This window comes from Struthio camelus, chromosome 4, assembly GCF_040807025.1.
Source record: "Struthio camelus isolate bStrCam1 chromosome 4, bStrCam1.hap1, whole genome shotgun sequence".
NCBI lineage: Eukaryota > Metazoa > Chordata > Aves > Struthioniformes > Struthionidae > Struthio > Struthio camelus.
The window spans coordinates 61,709,650-61,728,545 of record NC_090945.1 but is presented as its reverse complement, the minus strand read 5'-3'; the positions used below and the strand labels follow the sequence as shown (position 1 = coordinate 61,728,545).

General features: G+C 42.5%; 1 protein-coding gene across 3 annotated transcripts; it reads right to left on the bottom strand.

The window, feature by feature from the left end:
* Positions 1–891: 891 nt before the first annotated feature.
* UGDH (UDP-glucose 6-dehydrogenase) lies at positions 892–17,722 on the bottom strand. 3 transcript variants are annotated; one of them, XM_068943132.1, is made up of 13 exons: positions 17,485–17,708; positions 16,937–17,105; positions 14,518–14,619; positions 12,856–13,056; positions 12,559–12,756; positions 12,195–12,342; positions 11,103–11,197; positions 7,721–7,851; positions 6,856–6,989; positions 5,525–5,616; positions 5,329–5,439; positions 3,947–4,067; positions 892–2,073 (listed from the first exon to the last, which is right to left on the bottom strand). In XM_068943132.1, exons 2-12 carry the CDS (start codon positions 17,096–17,098, stop codon positions 3,957–3,959), a joined length of 1,485 nt encoding a protein of 494 aa, XP_068799233.1. In that variant the 5' UTR covers positions 17,099–17,105; positions 17,485–17,708; the 3' UTR covers positions 892–2,073; positions 3,947–3,956. The 3 variants fall into 3 exon arrangements, with proteins under 3 accessions (XP_068799233.1, XP_068799234.1, XP_068799232.1); XM_068943133.1 differs by having other exon boundaries at positions 14,518–14,615; positions 17,485–17,628; XM_068943131.1 differs by having other exon boundaries at positions 892–4,067; positions 17,485–17,722.
* Between the last annotated feature and the right edge of the window lie 1,174 nt (positions 17,723–18,896).

Sequence of the window (18,896 nt, the reverse complement as noted above, 5' to 3'; positions counted from 1 at the left end):
GAATTTTCCTACTTTGTTTCCACTAAAGTTTAGTGACACTTTTTTTTTTTTTTTTTAAATATCAAGCACTTGTTTGTGGCAGTTTGTTTCCACAAAGCAGCAATAAAGTATTTTAAGCAAAAATAATCTTCCTTGCAATCCACAAAACACCAATTGAGTGAGTTTTGGGAATACGATTTCAAGTTGATGTAGACTCTTTAACAGAATGATTTTTTTTTTTTTTAAAGTATCATTACATCAAGCTACTACTTCATTCTGTGAAGCATAATTAAATGTTACCATGCAGCTGAGCAAAGAACTGCTGTAGCTTTTGAGTGACTTGAAGAGTCTTTCCATTAAATCAACAAAAAAAGACTGCTTATTTAAGAACACAGTTTTAAAAAAAATTTTCCTACTTGCTCAGTAATTAGTAATAGCCTCCCCATCCTTAAAAACATATACATGCTGCTTTACTACCATATAATATAAGTCATTCTGAAAGATGTTCTCAACTTGCAACAGACGTTTTCAAGCTTGGAACAGAAAAAGCAAATAATGAAAACTGTCCCCAGTATTCCATCATAGATAATCCCCTACTGCTTTCCTGCATTTTAAAGTTCATTCAAACTGCTGTTTAACAAGATTATAAGCACTATTTGAAGCTCTAGATCACCTCCAACAGAAGAACCTCAAGTGATATAGAAAGAGGAGCTGTAAGTTTGTTAACCACTATGAAATCTCCTCTTTAACTCTTGGTCAAAAATATACATCCGTTTATTAATTCAGAGTGTTCTTGGATTTCAGATGCTTGGAACCAGGCTATTTTTAACTGCTTTACATTAAGAATTGAACATAGACGGGCAGGTTGGGGCAGGGGGGGACACAAACATGAAAAAAATGCACCCACACACCTGGCATTTAGGATTTGTTTACACAGCTTAATTTATGTAGTCTATATCATACAATTCATAGGCTAGTATTAAAACAGTTGCTTCAACTGTTGTATCCATACTTCTGGGATGAAAAGCAGTGTTACCATGGATTGGATTTTATTAAAAGCCCCATAAAAAGCAAGTACAGAAGTCCATTACTCATAGTTCCTATAATTCTTGACAAGAACTGTAAGATCCCATCAGCACAAGTTCAAAAGCATTACAAAAAACACATATATTCTGCATGCACTACTTGGGTGCTCCAACCCTCCAAGCAGGAGGGCAAGTCATCTCCGACTCCATTTCCCTGGCAACTATTATTCTGAAGAGGACAGTTTGTGATTCATGGTGCTGCAGAATCTTCTGAAACTCTTTCAGCCCGTGGTGAATTTCTCCTGCATACATGCGAGAGAAAGTTCCAGTATCCTAAGGGCCTACACCACCAGCTGTTCAGCTCATTGTTAAACCTGATCCATCCCACAGCCCCAGTGTTCAATAAAAGGATTCAGCAGCCAGAAGACCAAACAAGCTGACTTTCCCAGAAAGGGAAACGCCAATACCAGTTATACCCCTTTGCTGTGCAAAGGGATCTGCCTCCCCATCAGACATTTCCTAAGAAACGTAAATTTAAGAGATCCCACTGTAATTAACTTTCCCCATTCTTTGTTGATCTTGATGATTAAGCAACAAATCACCCTCCAGGCTTCAACTCAGTCTACAGAAGCAGAAAACAGGAATGTGTCTAGCAACTGGTTCCTCAGTTTTGCCAAGGCAACATGTGGAAAGCTGCTGGAAACGTCCAGTGGCCAGCCTTACAGCTCTTGCACATTCACAATAGGAGCAGCGCTGTGTGAATGGTTCATCTCTCCACTTCAGACTGATGAGAACAGGTCCCACATGGTGATGCTACTATCACAACTCTGTACAGTCTTCTGAAAAGCATCCTTTGCTATCCTGATTTTCCTGGAGCCCCTACTCACTTCCTTGATGAGGTGAGCCTTGAAACAGTGCTGTGCTGCCTTGAACATAATTCAAGGCGAGTCTTCAAGCTCATCTTGTCAATGCCCTCCTCTTAATCCCCAAGAAGTAAATAGCAACTGAGAGGGCAAGTGAGTGAGTGAGTTTGGGGGGAAGAAAGGGTGTCAGTCACAAGACTATCTACCTGCAAAGCAAGAGTTGGATTATTTGTATAAATACCTCAACTTTATCACAGGGCTGTTCCTGCTCTCTGGGCACTGTATGAAAACAGAACTAGTAAATCAGTAAGAGGAGGAGATGTGATGATGGAAGTCAACACATGAACTGGAGTTTAAGCCCCCCTGTAATTTCCACTGATCTTGACTGGTTTCTGACGTGTACCTCACAGAAGAGCCTTACAATAGTTGATACAAAACAACTCAAGCACATTTGCTCACAGTGCTGTGTGCTCACTACAGAGCAAGGCCTCACATGGAAGCCACTGAGGTGTGCAGAATCTGAAAGCATCCAGTTGCAGGGTACAGCAATTGCTGTCAGTCTAACAGATAGCATTGTCCCATATTATCTACTCAAATTATACGCGTTCCTTAAACAAATCTTCAAAGATCTAGCCTAAAGCTTAGGCTAGTAAATTATGTCTACATTTCAGCAAGTAATAGCACTTATTAGCAAAAAGACACAGACTTTGCGCTCTTGGTTTAACTATTGATGTAGCATACTTTTCTACTGAATGAATTCAGAAGGTATTACATGACTAGCTACAGGACAATTCTCAAACATCCCAACACTACTGTTACTTAGCAGGGAGGTTTCTGCCCCTTTCATTCTGAAACCTGTTGATAGTCATAGTCCTTCTTTATCCTCCCCTCCATTTCACAACCCCATGCAACAAACTGAACACAAACTTTGCATCCCAAGGAATTTAATAGCACTGGCCAATTGGGATAATTAAAAAAAAAGGAGAAATAAAGTAGTAAAAGTATAAAGATGACATGGGAAGAATGCATTCCTGCTAGTTAAATGAGGTAGCAAGCTGACTGACTTATGGGGCTAAACTTTATTTTTAACCTTTTCCCAGGAGCAGAGGATAATTCCTGCAGGTTGATTAGGAAACCTGCTTTCAGTTCAAGTATGCAAGCAAAAAGGAAGGAAGAAATAACCACTAGATAGCTTTGAAGTCAACATTTGCTTTCTACTTGGACTGATATTGAATTAATTTCGGGTAATTCTGCTTAAATTCAATGTTCAAACAAGCAGCAAATAGAATGCTCTTCTACTGAGGCTGATGGGTTTCACCGCTGTAATATGGGGAAATTTGCCCCATGAATCTGATTAAAATCAATAATTTATGTGCTGTACGTGGAATGTGGCAAGACCACGAAGAATCAGAAGTGTTATCTGCCAGTGGATCAGTTTATAGCTGCTAGTCCACTGTCATTAGCTACACAATAGATGCCTGCAGAACTATCTGGCCTCCCAAAACCAGAAGTCACTTTAGACTATATCAGTGCCCACCGATCCCAGTCAGGATCAGGGCAGTACTACTGCAGTCAGCTCTATTTTAGGGCTCAACCCAAATCTTATCAAATTCACTTGGAACATATCTTTTGACTTGCTTGCTTTAACAGGCATTGAACAGGCCAAGAAGTTACCCTGGAGGTAAATTATAATCGGTGAGATCGAGTAAGCTCCTGATCACTGTCCATAGCTAGACTAAAGTAAAAAATAAGCTTTTCTATTTCTTTTGCTTTCATAGCACTTGAAACGTTTAAAGTGCAGTTTGGGAATGTTTCTGGAAGCAGAAATATGCTGTTTGAAGGTAATTTTTCCACTTAAGAGTTGATTGACTATTAAAAACTGGTCTGTCTGTACCATCTTCAGTAACTGAAAAAATTATAAAAATAGAGATTTGAAAGTAGACTGAATTCACGTGTACCAGGTACCATTTCTACTGTAAAAATGGTTTTCAGTTTATGAAAAAATATCTTTCCTTAAAAAAAAAAAGCATAGGCTTACAGTTAATATCACTAAGAAGGTTCACAGAATTCCTTCAGTACCTATTAAGAGTTACACTCTGGGTTTTTTTACAGGATGCTCCTGCAGGCTGAACTTAGGAATTTCACTAGAAGCAGCAAAGGGGATTCTTTTGGCTGATACCTTCTTTCCAATTGTTTCAATCTGAAAGAGAAGACATTTAGCAAGTGAGTGTGGCAAGCTAACACAATAATGTCAGGCTATTAAAAATCTATGAACTAAATCCAGGGCCATGATTACTTTTAATTAACATGGGAAAAATACAAACTCCAAAGCACAGTGTGCCAAGAGACTATTTTCTAGGAGTACGAGTGCAAGGAGTTTTAAGAGTTTTTTTAAAACCTCTAACAGGATCCTGCTTTGCATGATATTAAAATAGTTACATCCCAGTAATTTGAACATTCATATACCTCAGCTTCCACGGAACTGTCAGTATAAACATCACAAAGAGCCTGGGTATTCAGAAAAATGCAGGCTTAGCCTCCTTTATTTACAAGCTTATAGCCTTTCAATTAAGAAAGATGAGCATCTTTCTCCCTTAAAGTGGGTTGTTTTTCGAAAGAGTACAGCTTTGAAAGGCTAAAAGGTAGTCAACACTATTTAAGAAAGTGTAAGAAGCTAGTGCATGCACACGCACCAGGTACTGCAAAGTTCAAACTGAGCCATTCTAGGCAGACACCTGAGTTAACTACCTGGTTTCATCAGCACCCTCTGAAGAGCATTGTTTAAGCAGCCATGTCAGCTATGAACCATATTTGCTGGTAATAGCTGCACCATGTGGCCACAGCATTTAACTAGTAAAAGCAATTTACACTGTTTGTGAACAGGCTCATGTAACAGCTGTGCTGTAGCTTAAGCAAAGGGGGAAAAAAAAGGAGGAGGGGAGGGAGGGAAAGCCTATGACCATTATGCAAGTAATCACCGTACTTAAGTAGGTAAAAGGAAATACTTTAGCTGAAACATGCATCTGATTTGGCCTCTAGGTTTTGTTCTAATTCATGACTGACTGAGATGTTTCTATCAGCAAATTATTCAGAGATTTAGTGATTTCAGTATTAGTCAAATATTTTGTCTCTACTAGAGGACTAGACAGATGACTTTTCCAGACATGTTTATACGGCCGAGTGTTGATGGAATATTCCAACGTAGCTTGGATTTTCACAGCGCATCAGTTTACAGAACAGGAGGATACTGGAGAAAAGGTACACTAATGAAGAGACCTAAGAACAAGTGTTTTACATTTTACGCCTCACCTAAGAAGGGCTTTTTCTCTTGTAACTCAATCATTCCAGTGAGCAAAAAGTGAAAAAGATGAGGGTGGGGAGGAAAGGAACAGGATATCAACACTCATCTCCCTCCCCCTCCCCCCCAAAAGAACAATTAGAAATACAATTCAGCTGGTTACCTGGAAACCAATGACTTGTAGCTCATTATGAAGATCATCAAGAACTCTCCTACCATCAAAGATGAACGCAGGCTTGAGCATCTTTTTGTGAATACACTCATAATCCAGCTCCTATAAAGGGCAAATAGAGCAGAGAGAATAATTAAGTAACATATTCTCTTTGTATCTTTGATTTAAACCGAAGAAAAGAATTTACCTTAAACATGTCCCATTCAGTACAGATTACAAGGGCATGAGCTCCATCACAGGCTTCATATGGATCTTTACTTATAGTGACCAGCCGAGAAACTGCAATAGAAGGAAAATGAGGTTTATTCTGCACAAGTTTTGGTGTCTACCTGGTGCATTCCTGGCAAGACAGTCTCCTTATTTGATCAGAGCAAGGAAGGAGAGTTCCAGGTCACTCATCTAGAGTTGTTTTCTGTCAAGACATTTGTCACTTAAAATTAGTGATAGCAGCTGACACCTGACATCTGAACAAAGTCAAGGCTCTTAACTGCTTGAAAAACTGGAATGCTTAATTTCTCAAAAACATTTCTAGAATTGGAAGTTATTATCAAAGATGCAAATACCAGTTCTCAAAAAGGTCATTGCCTATACGATAGCAGCACACCACATTTGCTATAACACTTGTTTCACACTAAAAATACGTGGCTCAGTGCATACACCAAGGGCTACCTTCATCCTTTGACTGCCTCAGCATCTGCCTGGAGACCATTCTTCCATCCCCCTCTAATTCAAGGGCCCCTTGTAAGCACTCCAGCCTCTAATGGCTACTACTGTCCTTCACTCCAAGTGCGTCTGCCATATCAGGTCCATTTGGAAGGTCTGAGTATCATCTCATCACAGTTGTTTTCCCTCATTCTCTCTCCACCTCTAAGAAGATCAACTATCATTCTCCTCACCCATCTATACATCATCTCCATTCTTCCCCTGCCCAGTAGGAAGAAAGAACAAAGATCCAAAACACCTCCTACAAAACCCCTACTCATAGAGGACTAGTTCAAATCGTCTCGAATTGAGGGGCAGAGATTAAACAAGAAGTGACACTGGGAGGGCAGGAGAGGAAAGTAAGTGTTCTACAGTGAATATCAGAATTACTACTTCTACTTTACACAGGCAAGACAGATCTACAACAACACAAGGCTCAGGACAAAAAGAAGTGGACAGAGTAACGTTAGTCCCTCTTATTGCTGGACATTCTTGGTTCTCTTTCTTTTAATTGCACAGAAAATTTTTGCGCGCATTTAAATGAATATTTGTTAAAAAACCACCACCACCACCACACACTGGTATAGAATTAGCATTGTTTCAATAAAATGCTAAGCAGAGCTGAGGAAGTTTACAGTAATCCTCTGAACTATGACAAATCTCTGCATTAACAAAGTGTAACCAGCAGCACATCACTGCCATGGTGAAGGTGAATTTCCAGTATTAACCTATTCTCAAAAAGCACAAGGCTTGGGTTTTTTGTTTTTTCCTCCCCCCCTCTTCCAGGAAATATAAACTTTTCATGAGCATTCTTACCTTGGTTATCCTCGGAGACACCTGGATGTGAAAGATCCAAGATGATTTGTTCCTTAGGTACTTTAGGATCATAGATATGGAGTTTTGCTCCTTCATCCATTAAATACTTGCTAATGTAGATACTGGAAGACTCTCTAGGGAAGTGAATCAACCAGTTGAAGAATCAGATGATTTGTTCTAAATAATGAAAGTCTTCAAGTGTCATGAAAAGACCCTATGAGATGTGTTTAAAGTAAAGCCAGGATAAAAGCTCTAGCATTGCACATATCAGTGGTAATCCACGACAGCAGCAAAATAAAAGTCTTGAGGGAGGACAAGAAGGATAATGTAAAAAAATAAATTTGCATCTCTTTTGCTGAATCATGCCTAAGATAGACACTAAGCCCCAGGATTCTGATTGAGCATAATTAACAAGATGTCACTCCCATTAACATGCCCTGCAAACTCCAGCCAAAGAGAACCCTATTCAGCTTTTACAGGAAAGCAACAGAATAGCTGTCCTTGGGAAACGAGGCTGAAGCTCTGCTACTGACTCCCAGTTGCTACACAAATCCAAAAGCTTTTGCATCTTTACTGTAGAGACAGGAAGGACTCTGTTCAAAAGCCACCTTAGTTTATTCAAGTAATGAGGACCAGATGCAATAGATGATTCTTAGTTTCTAAAACATACTTAAATCATTCAGAAGCTGGATTAGAGGTCAGATAAATTGTCTCACCCATTTAAGAAAAACTAATTCAGTCACAAGAGGTTTAGGACCTTTCACCTGATCAGTTTTCATTAACACCATTCAATTGGTGCGCTTAACTGCATAGCTGGTGACAAATGTAGGGCAGCCACATTAGTGAATTGAACTTGCTCTCTTACCTTGTGTCTCCAGTATCCTTTTTGAATGCAAACCCTAAAATAGCAATCTTCTTATCAGTGACAGTATTGAACAAGCTGTCAATAATACGAGAAGCAAATCTTCTTCTCTGATAATCATTCATGTCTATTACCTGAAATCATATAACACATGACAGTTTGGGAGAGAGCAATCACTGAGGAAACACCCATACCAGCAACATGATTAACAAAAGTTGTTCAAGTCAAGCTAGCCAGACATAAGTTTAATATTAAAGAGATTGGGGAAGAAACAAGTATCTTTACTCAGTACCATACAAGTAATCCAGAAATAAGTTTAGTTAATTTATAGGTTCTTGAGCTAAATCCTATTTCAATCAACGAGTGCAGATGTCTATGTTCACACACGTGCTTTCTCACTTTATCTAGTTCAAAGGCTAGAGCTTTTTTGGTTTGGATTACCCTCCCCCGCAAAACCCAACAAAAACATCTATACACTTACACACCAACCACACACATGTTCTATTGCAGACAGAAACACGGAAAGCAGTTGCAGTGTTACATGGATCTCTATAAAATGGTAAATTTAGGGTACCTAATGTCACAAGGACATCCCAACACCAGACTGACACTTCTCTGCATACCATGGGTGGACAACTATCAAGTGGTGTTATTACACTTCATAACCACACTAGTTCAGTGAGCTGAAATCTGTTATATAAGCGATAGCGAGGCACTTAAATCTTTTGTTGGTAACATAAGTGGGTTACACTCAGTCTGATTGTTCTGAAGCTATCCTGCCAGTCTGTTTCACACTTTCATCCCCATCCCTTAACAGTGGGGAGAGAGGACCCCAGACCACTGCTAGATGAGGGAAGGTAGGTTCCCCAACTTCCTCCAAGTAGTCAAAGTTTACCACAGACTGGAGAGAACTATGCTTCCCTCTTGATTATGAGCAGATTTCAACCCAAAGCAAGGCTTAGCAGGGGCCTGTAGAACACAATGTGCAAACAATACAGAAAAATGGTACCTGTGAACCAGGTTTCTTTGAGGAAGACAAAAAAGCAATGAGATTTATACACTCCAGCAGAGTAGGGGAACATAATGGTAATAGGTGACAGAGTAAGAGGACACAGAGTAAGAGCATACATCTCTATATGTAGCTCTTCCTTTGTATAGGCATGCCCTGGCCCTGTCCTATCTAAAGGCCAGACACAATAGAAGTTCTGTTTCTAGAGCCACTTTGACTGCCGTATCTTCCAGATTCGGTGCCCTGTCCTCAGACTTGGCTGCAGTCTCCCACATGCTTGCACTGGGATAGGATGCAGCTGTTGACAGTGTAGCACTCAGGCCACAAAGGAGAAGGGTTTTACATGGTCGCTTATACAGGTGCACACGTGTGACCTGACCAGTGTAGGCTGCAGCAGGTAGAGACCTCTGCAAAAAGACAGTACACTACTGAGGAAGTAGAAGGTGAGACAGGGGGTTGCATTACATGAATATGCCACTCTACACTAATTCAGTAGCAACTGTTTTATCATCTGATTTGTCCACAGCTATGAGCTATAGTCCTTGAAGCAGAATCAGAGAGCATTAAAGCATTTTTAAATGCTTTAAACCAGTTTGTTAACATCAACAATGCAACTCTTCAGGCTTTTGTTTAAAAATACATACCCACCAACGAATCAAATACTTCTAGGCCTCCGGGTCGCCAAGATAGCAACTGGATTGCATTTTGAGGAGCATCCTTTTGATCTCAAAGAGCAGAGAGCCAAACCAATTTGTCCCTTGTCTTTTTCAAGAATTTTTTTTCCCCCCACTGTTCATCATATTAATATTACCCAGCTAGCGTGGTTAGTTCTTGCAGCTCCTGCTGCTCCTTGCTCCAGGAGTTGTCCATTATCTGCTTGCATTTTATACCAAGTGAAAACAGCCATTCTTAAGGGAGATAACAGAATTTAGGGCTCCTTCTCTTTCCCTCCCTGTCAATGCATCAAATCCTGTATGTTCAACCAAATGCCTCCTAGAGGCGTGTGCAGGGGTCCCAGCTTCACTGGATAGCTTTGCAAGTGTGTCTACTATAGACTCTTCCATCTTGATGAAGGTTATTCTTGAAGGAAGATGACAACGTGAACCTCTCCAGATTGCAGACAGCATAAAACCCGCGTCTTCCATACCCAAAGGAATTGATTTAAGTGTTAGAGCTGCAAGCACATAACCAGGCTGCTGACTAGGCCCTGGCCTGAGGTTATGCTAATTGAACAGCATTTAGAAAGCTGCTGGACAGAACAAAATTGCTCAATATCACAAATAATTAAGCAGCTGACAAAAAGGGAGGAATGGCTGATTTCACAAGTGCATAAAGGGAAAGTATGTGAGAACAGGCCAAACTTCAGATATTTAGAGGGGAATATCAGGGACCTTCTGAGGAACAGAACCTTACAAGGCCAACAGTGCCTAGGTAACCATATCAATAGTACCAAGGAAGACCAAAATTACTTAGGTAACATTTTCTACCACAGATCCCAATTTAGCCACATGCCATGCTCAAATTTGTTTTTTTTTAAATAATTAGTCATGGGTGGACTGTTTCATTTCTCAGGAGACTAGGTCAGAGAAAAGAAGGGAAATAGCAGCCAAAAGGAGGGTCTAGAAATAGGAAAATGGGTAAGGCGGGCACATTATGTGATCGGTGCTGTCTGAGGGTACCTGCCAGGCAGCCTTGTACCTGATTGCCACAGGCTCAGTTAGGATAATGAACCAAAGCAGTGTTCTCACCACATCACATATGGTGGAGTTGCTTCCTCAGTTAGGAGGACTGGGGAAGAGGGGGTGAAGTACTTGCACTAGCTAGTAGGGCAGCACCTGCCAGTACAGATTGACTAACCCAGTATCACTATCTGTGGTAGGCCTGAAAGCATCCACGCTACACCTTCCTAATCGTTCCTAACATTAACTAGGGAACACCAGCAAGCACACTGATTTAAGAGGAGCAAGTTCTGCTGAGTTTCTGCTGCGTTTTTAGAGGGGGAGCTATAGCAGTAGACACTCAGGAGAAGATCATAAGCTCTCAATTCAAAGTGGATAGAGACATCCAAGTTTAAGAGGAAGGCAGGACTCCAGGCACATCTCTCTGTGCTTCGGATTTTTTACTGCTACTTCTAGGCAGCTTCCCAATCCAAATGTTGTTTTGATCCTCCTCCTTCAGTAATTCCCCCCAAATACAAAGCCTAAGCACCTGTAAGTTTCAAATGCTAGTGTTGGGCTGAGGCCCTAGAAAGGAAAAAGCTGCCAACATTTTAAGGTATTCAGTTACTACTAAGGCACAGACAGAGAGAATATGCACACAATGCTTGCATGCTGCACACTGAAGAAACATGTCACAATAGCAGTGATGAACTCATACCTGTTGCCAATAGCGGGCTACTTCAGGTAAGTTCAGTGCCTCACAAAGATACACTAAATTCAGAACATCCTTCTGAAAACAGCTACCTCCAAACCCTGAAAGAGAAAAATTAACCCATGACTTGCACCAGCAAGATATTATTCTACTAACCCAGTCTTTGGAATCAATTAGTTTGGCATTCATTCCTGTAGCATTAGCTTTTCCAAGAATTTGTTGCTGTTCTTTTCCACAAATGACAGCCTTCAAAAGCTTCTCAAGTATGACTCCTGGCCCTACTTATTGTCAGCTACCAAAGCCCTAAAATCCTTTCCCAAATCCCACTGAAGTCAATGGAAATCTTAACCAAATCTCAAGTGAACGTATGATAAGAGAGCTCCTGGATTTTTATTTGTAGAAAAGGGAGGACAAGCTCCTGGGTTTGCTTTTTTCCTATCCAGAGATTTAGATGAATAAATATCAGCTTAAGTAGGTGAACCTTTTGCTTGTTTTTCAAAAGGGACATCTAATTACAATCAAGAACCAAAGAACACTACAGCTGACTAAGGGACAACTGAGATGGTAAGTATGTCTTCAAAATACCCATTACATTATTATAATCCTCCCTGCAACGTTTTGCCTCCAGCACTCTGCTGAGCAGAGTTCTAGGGGATGAGGATCCTTCTATTAACTATCTGCCTTTCACTGTTTCAGAGACATGCCAAAGAGATTACATTTAGTAAGGCAAAAAAAGTCACACACTCTCTCCTTCCAGTATCAGGAGCGTGGCCATATAGATAGGCTTTAGTCTTGTTCCATAAAACTGAAAGACTTGTGATAGTAGTGTTAATCAGTACACATCTTATTCTCTAGTATAAAAAACTGAACTGAATTAAGAACACTCTGAATTCTCGTGCTTCAGATTGGCAGGGTCTAGTGCAGTTTCATCTTGGAGATTGTTACTCTAGAATATTAGTAAAAACCATTTTTCTGTAATAATTTCACAATCTCATGCTCAAGAAGATTTGAAATTATCACGGCACTTCTTTTGAAGCATTACTAGTAGACCTTCTGTGCTATCGGGCAAAAGCTCAGAAGGAGAAAGACTTCATTTACCAACACTGGCTTTGAGAAACTTATTTCCAATTCTTTGGTCTGTTCCAATAGCTCTTGCCACTTCTTCAACATCTGCTCCTGTAGCTTCACACAGAGCACTGATCGAGTTAATGCTGCTGATTCGCTGGGCAAGAAAAGCATTAGCTGCCTGTAAATAGAAACACAGGACACAGAACTTAACTCTTCCGGAAGCCAAGACATTTGTACACCAGTACAGAGTTAGTACTGGAAGAAGCATTACTTTAATATCTATATATCGCTGTTGATGGAAACAGCGGAAAATGGTAACCATATATGTAGTTTAATACATAAACACCAGTTAATGAGTTCTAAGCAAAACAATGTAATACTTAGTCACACTAACCAGTTTAGAAAGCTCTGATGACCAGGTATTGGTTGTGAGGATTTTTTCTTTGGGTACCCAGTGCTCATACACAGCACACAAAGCACGGACTGCTTTCTGTCCCTCTGGAGAATCATCTCCACCAATAAGCACCCTGTCTGGGTTCTTCAGGTCCTTGATCGCTGTCCCTTCTGCAAGGAACTCTGGATTGGACAGCACCTGCAGACAAAAGAAATAAAGTTTGAAAAAGATAGAGACAACAGAAAAGCAAAAATTAAAGAGACCATTGTTCAAATCCACAACTCTGATTACGTTTACCTGCAAATCCAAGTTTGGCTTAGTATTAGCATCAAATATTCGACGAATGCTCTCTGCAGCCCGTACTGGAACTGTGCTCTTCTCGGTGACAATTTTATAGCCATTTGAGTTTTGTACAATCCTTCTGGCACACGCTTCAATGTATTTCAGATCAGCTGCCCGGCCTTTTCCCATCCCATACGTCTTTGTTGGAGTGTTAACCTAGTTACAAACATACAGAAAGGGAAGGGGAAAAGGGGGAAAAACAAAACAAAAAAAACTCTTATCACACAGCAGCTACTGAGTAGGTGAAACTTTTAGCAATGACAGACATTTTGCTTCCCAGAGGCCACCTTGGTTCTACACCACAGTTCTTCTAGTTACCATATCAGACAAAGAGCTATTAGGTTTGTCAATTACCCATTGTGTCTTCTAAAGAAGGCTCACTGGACTCTGTTCATCAAATAGGATTTGAAAAAGAATAATTCATAGCAGCTCCACAGGCTTCTGTGACGCTTAGTGTTTATTCTGGAGACAGCAATAATTTTTGCCTGGCCACAGACAGCTTTTTTCCTCTCCCATGTCAGAAGTGTAAGAAGGTTGCTTTAGAAGAACCTTGCAACTAGCAAGGCAACTATGCTTTAAACCCACTTGGCAGTGAAAGCTAGGTGTAGAGCTGCTGGATATTGCTGTACTGAAGAACACATGAGGGAAAATACGTCATTTAGATTAATACAGAGGGCCCTCTTCTTTACAAGCTTCAAGAAGAAATAGCAACAACATGCAAAACACAGGAATCCAGGTGGCAAAGTATAGGCTGCATTAGTGGCAGTCATCCAGCCAACCAGCATTCATTTTAGATTTCACAAATGGAGAAAAATACTATCAGAGATCTCTGTACTGAGGTGCTCTAACAGAGTAGTGGAGCTTAAGAAAAGACCACTTAAGAAAAAAAATAACTGGGCTGTGACCTACCATGCTGAATATTAATCAGTTCTTTTGGACTCTGCATTAAGAGCAGCCTATCACAAAAGGTCACACTCTTCATAATTGACTAGACCCTCTTCCTTCCTGGTGCCAACAGCTTAAAAACATTAAAGCCTCCTGAATATCAAAGGAAGATATCAAAGGAAGAACCTGCCATCCCTCTTCCATTAATACATCGGATTTTAAAAACTTCTAAAAATAAGCCACCTTTGTAACATAGTAAATAGTGCATGATTTTGCATCCCAGTCTAGGAATAGTATCGCCTAATCACCAATATATATAAATCTATGCATGTCCTATGAACTTCAGTAGGATACCACAATGATAGAACCACACTATATCCTGCTCTCCATACGCACTCCCCTAGCTAAACATCAACATTGTCAGTAAACTATTGGGCTCCAAGTCAAAATAAGTACTCTACTGGCTTAGAGAGACAAATAACTGCTGAACTAGAATAAAACAGAAAGCTTACTTAATACTTTCCCCATAGTATACAAGGGGAAATCTGACACAATTACATTACATCACTAAATGAATGAACATGAAAAAACAAAGGCCTCTTCCTAATACAAGGATATCTACATATGCATTTGTTAGAAAAATAATGCCACCCCTCTCCTCGAGAGGTGGGAGGAAAAAGAAAACCCCCACACATACAAAAAACAACCCTCTCCCCCTCCCCGCAAACTTACAGAAATAAATACAAGGTCAGCTTCTCTAATGGCTTCATCAATACTGGTAGAAAAGAAGAGATTTCTTCCTCGACAGGACTCCACCACTTCTTTTAATCCTGGCTGAAAGAAAAAAAAAGTACTTAAGGCTAACATAGTTAGAAGAAGAGTAAACGGCATACCCAAATAAACAGCATATCATTTCAGATACAGACTTTTGTGCTCAGCATGGCACATTTTTAACCCTTTCAGATGTAGAGTAAAACTTCTGTCGATTTTTTTTTTTTTGGGGGGGGGGGGGGGAATAACAGTCCTTCTTATTCAGAAGGCACTCAAAATGCAGTCTCCAGATTTTCTCAGTCCCAGTGAACTGCATTTTGTACCTCAGATTTTAGGTGCCATTAAATGACGTACTTATGTATATATATAAATTCTATTACTACAAGCAACAATCAAAGAAATACCTGTAGAGTGATGTTAAGTCAATTCCTAGGAACAAAGTCTTATTTTTTACGTCCTACGCTTCAACAAGAGGTGATCTCAGCTCCTTTCCCTATACCTTCCTTCCATCTCCCTAACATTATGTCTAGCAAACTGATTCAATACAAATTAACCCAGAAAAAAAAAAAATCTCCCACCAAGTTCACAAGTTGATCTGACTTGGATCCAATACAAGAAAGGCAGCACAAAGACTCAGGAGAGGAAAAAAAAAAAATTCCTTTTGGTATTCCTTTTGGCAACCACCCATGTCTGGAACAGAGTAAGTATATCATGAAACCACACCTAACATGTGTGGGCAGAATCACTGTCACCCTTAGAGAATACCATTCAGAGACACATTGTGCCAGAACCCACTCCCTTCTCTTCATGCTGTTGTGTGAGTGGGGATTGTTAAAAGGCCATGCAAACATGAGCAGTTCTCTGTATTACCATGATTTACAAAGACAATTTAATTTAAATGTAGCCTCCTGAGATAAAAGCAGCTTTATTTTTGTTTGAAAATAGAAGTTGTGCACTGTCACCTAGTAATCAAAGCTCCAAAGTACAAAACACTTATCATGACACGAGATACATGAGTAAGTGCCAGAAAGGCAAAGGTTCACTGGAGGGAAAGAAAAGGAAGAAGCAGAAGCTTTCCTAGGTGAAAAGTTTTTGCTGTCTCACTTTATTTTCATTTCAGTTAGACGTTTGATATAAAGGTCAACAGAGGTAGAATAACATGTGCTACAAACTCATACTAAGCATGCCAGCAATGGTTTTCTTGGGATGCAGATAGAAAGGCAGCTCACAAGCAAGTAAAAGAATTTCCTTGTCCCTCCTGACACTGGAAAGAAAAATAAGCAAACAAAATTAAAAAAAAAAATCACCCCTCAGCATGCAATGGCTCAAATTTGCAATTGCATTAACTCATCCTTGGCAGTTTTTGTGAATTCTTTGTAAGCAAAGGACACTACCAGGAAATACATTTTTTTTGTCGTTTTTCTTAACGTGTCAGGTCTAGCCCTACTTTAACCCATTCAAACAGTATAAGCAGTAATACAAAAAAGTACTTGCTCTTATGAACTTTATTCATTTCTCGCTTGCTAATCTAAGCTACAAACTTTTTCCTTTGAAAATGTAGGATAAAGAAGATCTGCTTGTCTCTAACAAGTTAGAGGTTTGGATTTTAGGGAACTTTAGAAAACTATAAAGGTGTTACAGCACAGAGTTCAGAAGACTTATTCTAACAACAGTCTAACTGTTAATATCAAGCAACCTGCCTTGTTTTGAGGGATCCAAGTGAAAACAAACTTCCATGCCCGTTAGGTAAGAGAACTTGAACCTAGTATAGTATCTTTTCATGACACTTTTATCTCATAAAAGAACGAAGGAAAAAAGAGGCAGCTACTCTTGAAGGGTGAAAAACCCCAGAAGAAGTATAGAAAGTGCAGACTTACCTTCAGATAAAGTGCTTATGTGACAAAAAAGTGACGGCATACTTTAAAAAGAATCATTTAAATCTAAACCAGTCTTCCTGCTTGGAAGTTTTCAGTATAAGTGAATCAGAACATGATTCAAACATGACTGTCCCCACCTTACTACATGGCTAAAGCGTGCAACACAGATGGGATTCTGGCAGTATTCAAAACTGGAATATAGTTTATAATCCAGTATTAAACATTAATATTGTACTACAACATAGCAGATAATCTAATCATAATATAGTCCTCTCATTCAGTTCTTGAAACAACCTCTAGCATCTGACATCATTTCAAAATCTGGTTTAATGAACATTAATGATGAAGTGCTCCAGAACACGCTTTTTAAGGACATCACTGTGCTATACTTACAAAGAGTCAGAAGTGGGCCATGTGGAAACTCCTCGTGGCGGGAGGAAAGCAAACGCAATACCAGCCAGAAGAAAAGCTAACAGCAAAAAATAAGACGCAGACAGCTTTACCTCATAAATCGGAAGCGTGTCCGAATTCCAGGCGCTGATTCTCGCCTCGTTGACGTCCACCACGGTCACTTTGATGTTGGGACACATCTGTGCAATCACGCTGCAGGTTGGCCCCCCGACATAGCCAGCACCGATGCAGCAGATCTTCTTAATTTCGAACATGATCGCCCTAGCGGGGCAGCCGAGAAGCCCGCAGTTACACACCAAGCCACCCAGGGACGACGCCAGCAGAGACAGAGACCGCCGGCCGCCAGCGCGGGGCCGGCGCCGCCTCGCCCACAGGCCGCGGCGGGGGCGCGGAGACGGGGCTCCGAGGCGCCGCCACCACCCCCCCCGCAGGCGCCGCCAAAGCCCCCGGCGCCGACCGGGCCCGCGCGCCCGGCGGGCTCACGCGGCGAGCGAACGGGGCCGCCCCAGGCCCGGCCCGGCCCGGCCGCCGCGGCCCGCAGCCCTCGGCCGCCGCCGGAGCCCCCCGGCCGCGCGAAGCCCCGGCCGGCAGCGGCCGGGCAGGCGAAGCGGCAGGGGCGCGGCCGAGCCCGGAGACTTACGGTAGGCGAGCACGGCGCTGCCCCGACGCTACCGCCGCGGGCCGGCCGGGAGGATGCTCCGGAGCTCAGGACGAAAGGCGGCGGCGGGCGGCGCGGCCGCTATTTAAAGGGCCGCGGCGGGGCCGAGGCGGCCGCTCCATCCCCGGGAAGTGGCGCGAACGGGGGCCCGGCCCCAGCCCCGGCCCCGCTCCTCCCTTCGCCCGAGACGCGGGCGCGGGGGGCGCAGCCCGCCGGAGGCGGGGCGCAGCGCGGCGCAGAGCCCGCCCCCCGCGCCGCCAGCGAATGGGCGCCGGCCACCTCCACTCCGCCCCGCCCCCCGCCCCGCCCCGCCGCCGCCAGGGGCCGCCGGGCGCCCGGGCGCAGGCGGCGCAGCTGCGCGGCGGCTGCGCGGTCCCCGGGGTGGGAGCAGGGCTCGGGGCGCGCTGCTCGTCCGCGGTGGCGGCTGCCCCCTCGCTTTGCTTTGGGAGAGCGGGGCGGGGCCGCCGTTGCCACGGCTCGGCGCCTCCGTGGGCGCGGCGGGCGGGCGGCGGTGGCGGCGGCGGCGCCCGGGTTGTGCCTCCCTCCGGCCGCGGGGCGCTCGGGTGCGAGCGCTGGGTTTCCGCGGTCCGCCGCGCTGCGGGGGGCTGCCCGTCCTTCAGCCGCGCTGCCTGGGAGCGCAAAGCCCGTGGCTCGCTCTCCCTCCTCCGGCCTAGCGCCTTCCCGGCCCAGAGACATTGTTACAGGCGTGGTGGTGGTGGATACGTAACAGTGAAGGACAGTGTTTAAAACCCCGATGGCAAACCCTGCCGTGATAAGGAAACAGAATGAGCTCCTTGCACTCGGTCACCCTTGTGACCGCGGAGCTGATACCTATTTGTGTTAAAGGTCTTTGATGTTACGCTTGCCTTTTGCGTGGTATCAGGATGCTTCATCTGACTTGGGGACCAGAAAGATTTAAGAAATCTCTGGCCGCCTTTCCTTCTCCATTCCACTCACATCCGCTTGCACCGAACCTCCTAGACGTGCAGAAGCGGATTTTTTACTGCAGCTGCAACACTGTGGTCATTGATGCTTTTTTGAACAGAGTACAAATTCAGTAGTAAACATTGCCAAATTGGTAATAATATATGCATATACTCGCCAATAACAGTATTACCTTGTTCTTATATGGTGTTTTCATCAGTCGATATTAAAGGATGTTAAAAAGAGAGTGGAAGCATTGTCTCTGCTTTGGATTTTACTGTGTAACTGATAAAAGGCTGTGAAGGACGTGATCTTTCCGTAAAATAATCTTTTCCTACCTGAGTAAGTACACACTCTCACTCACTGCTCCTTTCAAAACGGTACTGTAAAGATGTGTATTCCTACTGAAAGCACCCACTCAAGTTTGCGATCTCGGTCCAAGATGCTAGTGGAGTCAGTGTGGTTAGCCA

Excerpts from the sequence above, each read along its gene's own strand:
- UGDH (XM_068943131.1), bottom strand. The coding sequence starts at position 17,098 with ATGTTCGAAATTAAGAAGATCTGCTGCATCGGTGCTGGCTATGTCGGG. Across the intron at positions 14,620-16,936 it reads ACACGCTTCCGATTTATGAG|CCAGGATTAAAAGAAGTGGT; the intron begins GTAAAGCTGTCT and ends TTTTTCTTTCAG. Across the intron at positions 11,198-12,194 it reads GTTTCTCAAAGCCAGTGTTG|GGTTTGGAGGTAGCTGTTTT; the intron begins GTAAATGAAGTC and ends TTTCTCTTTCAG.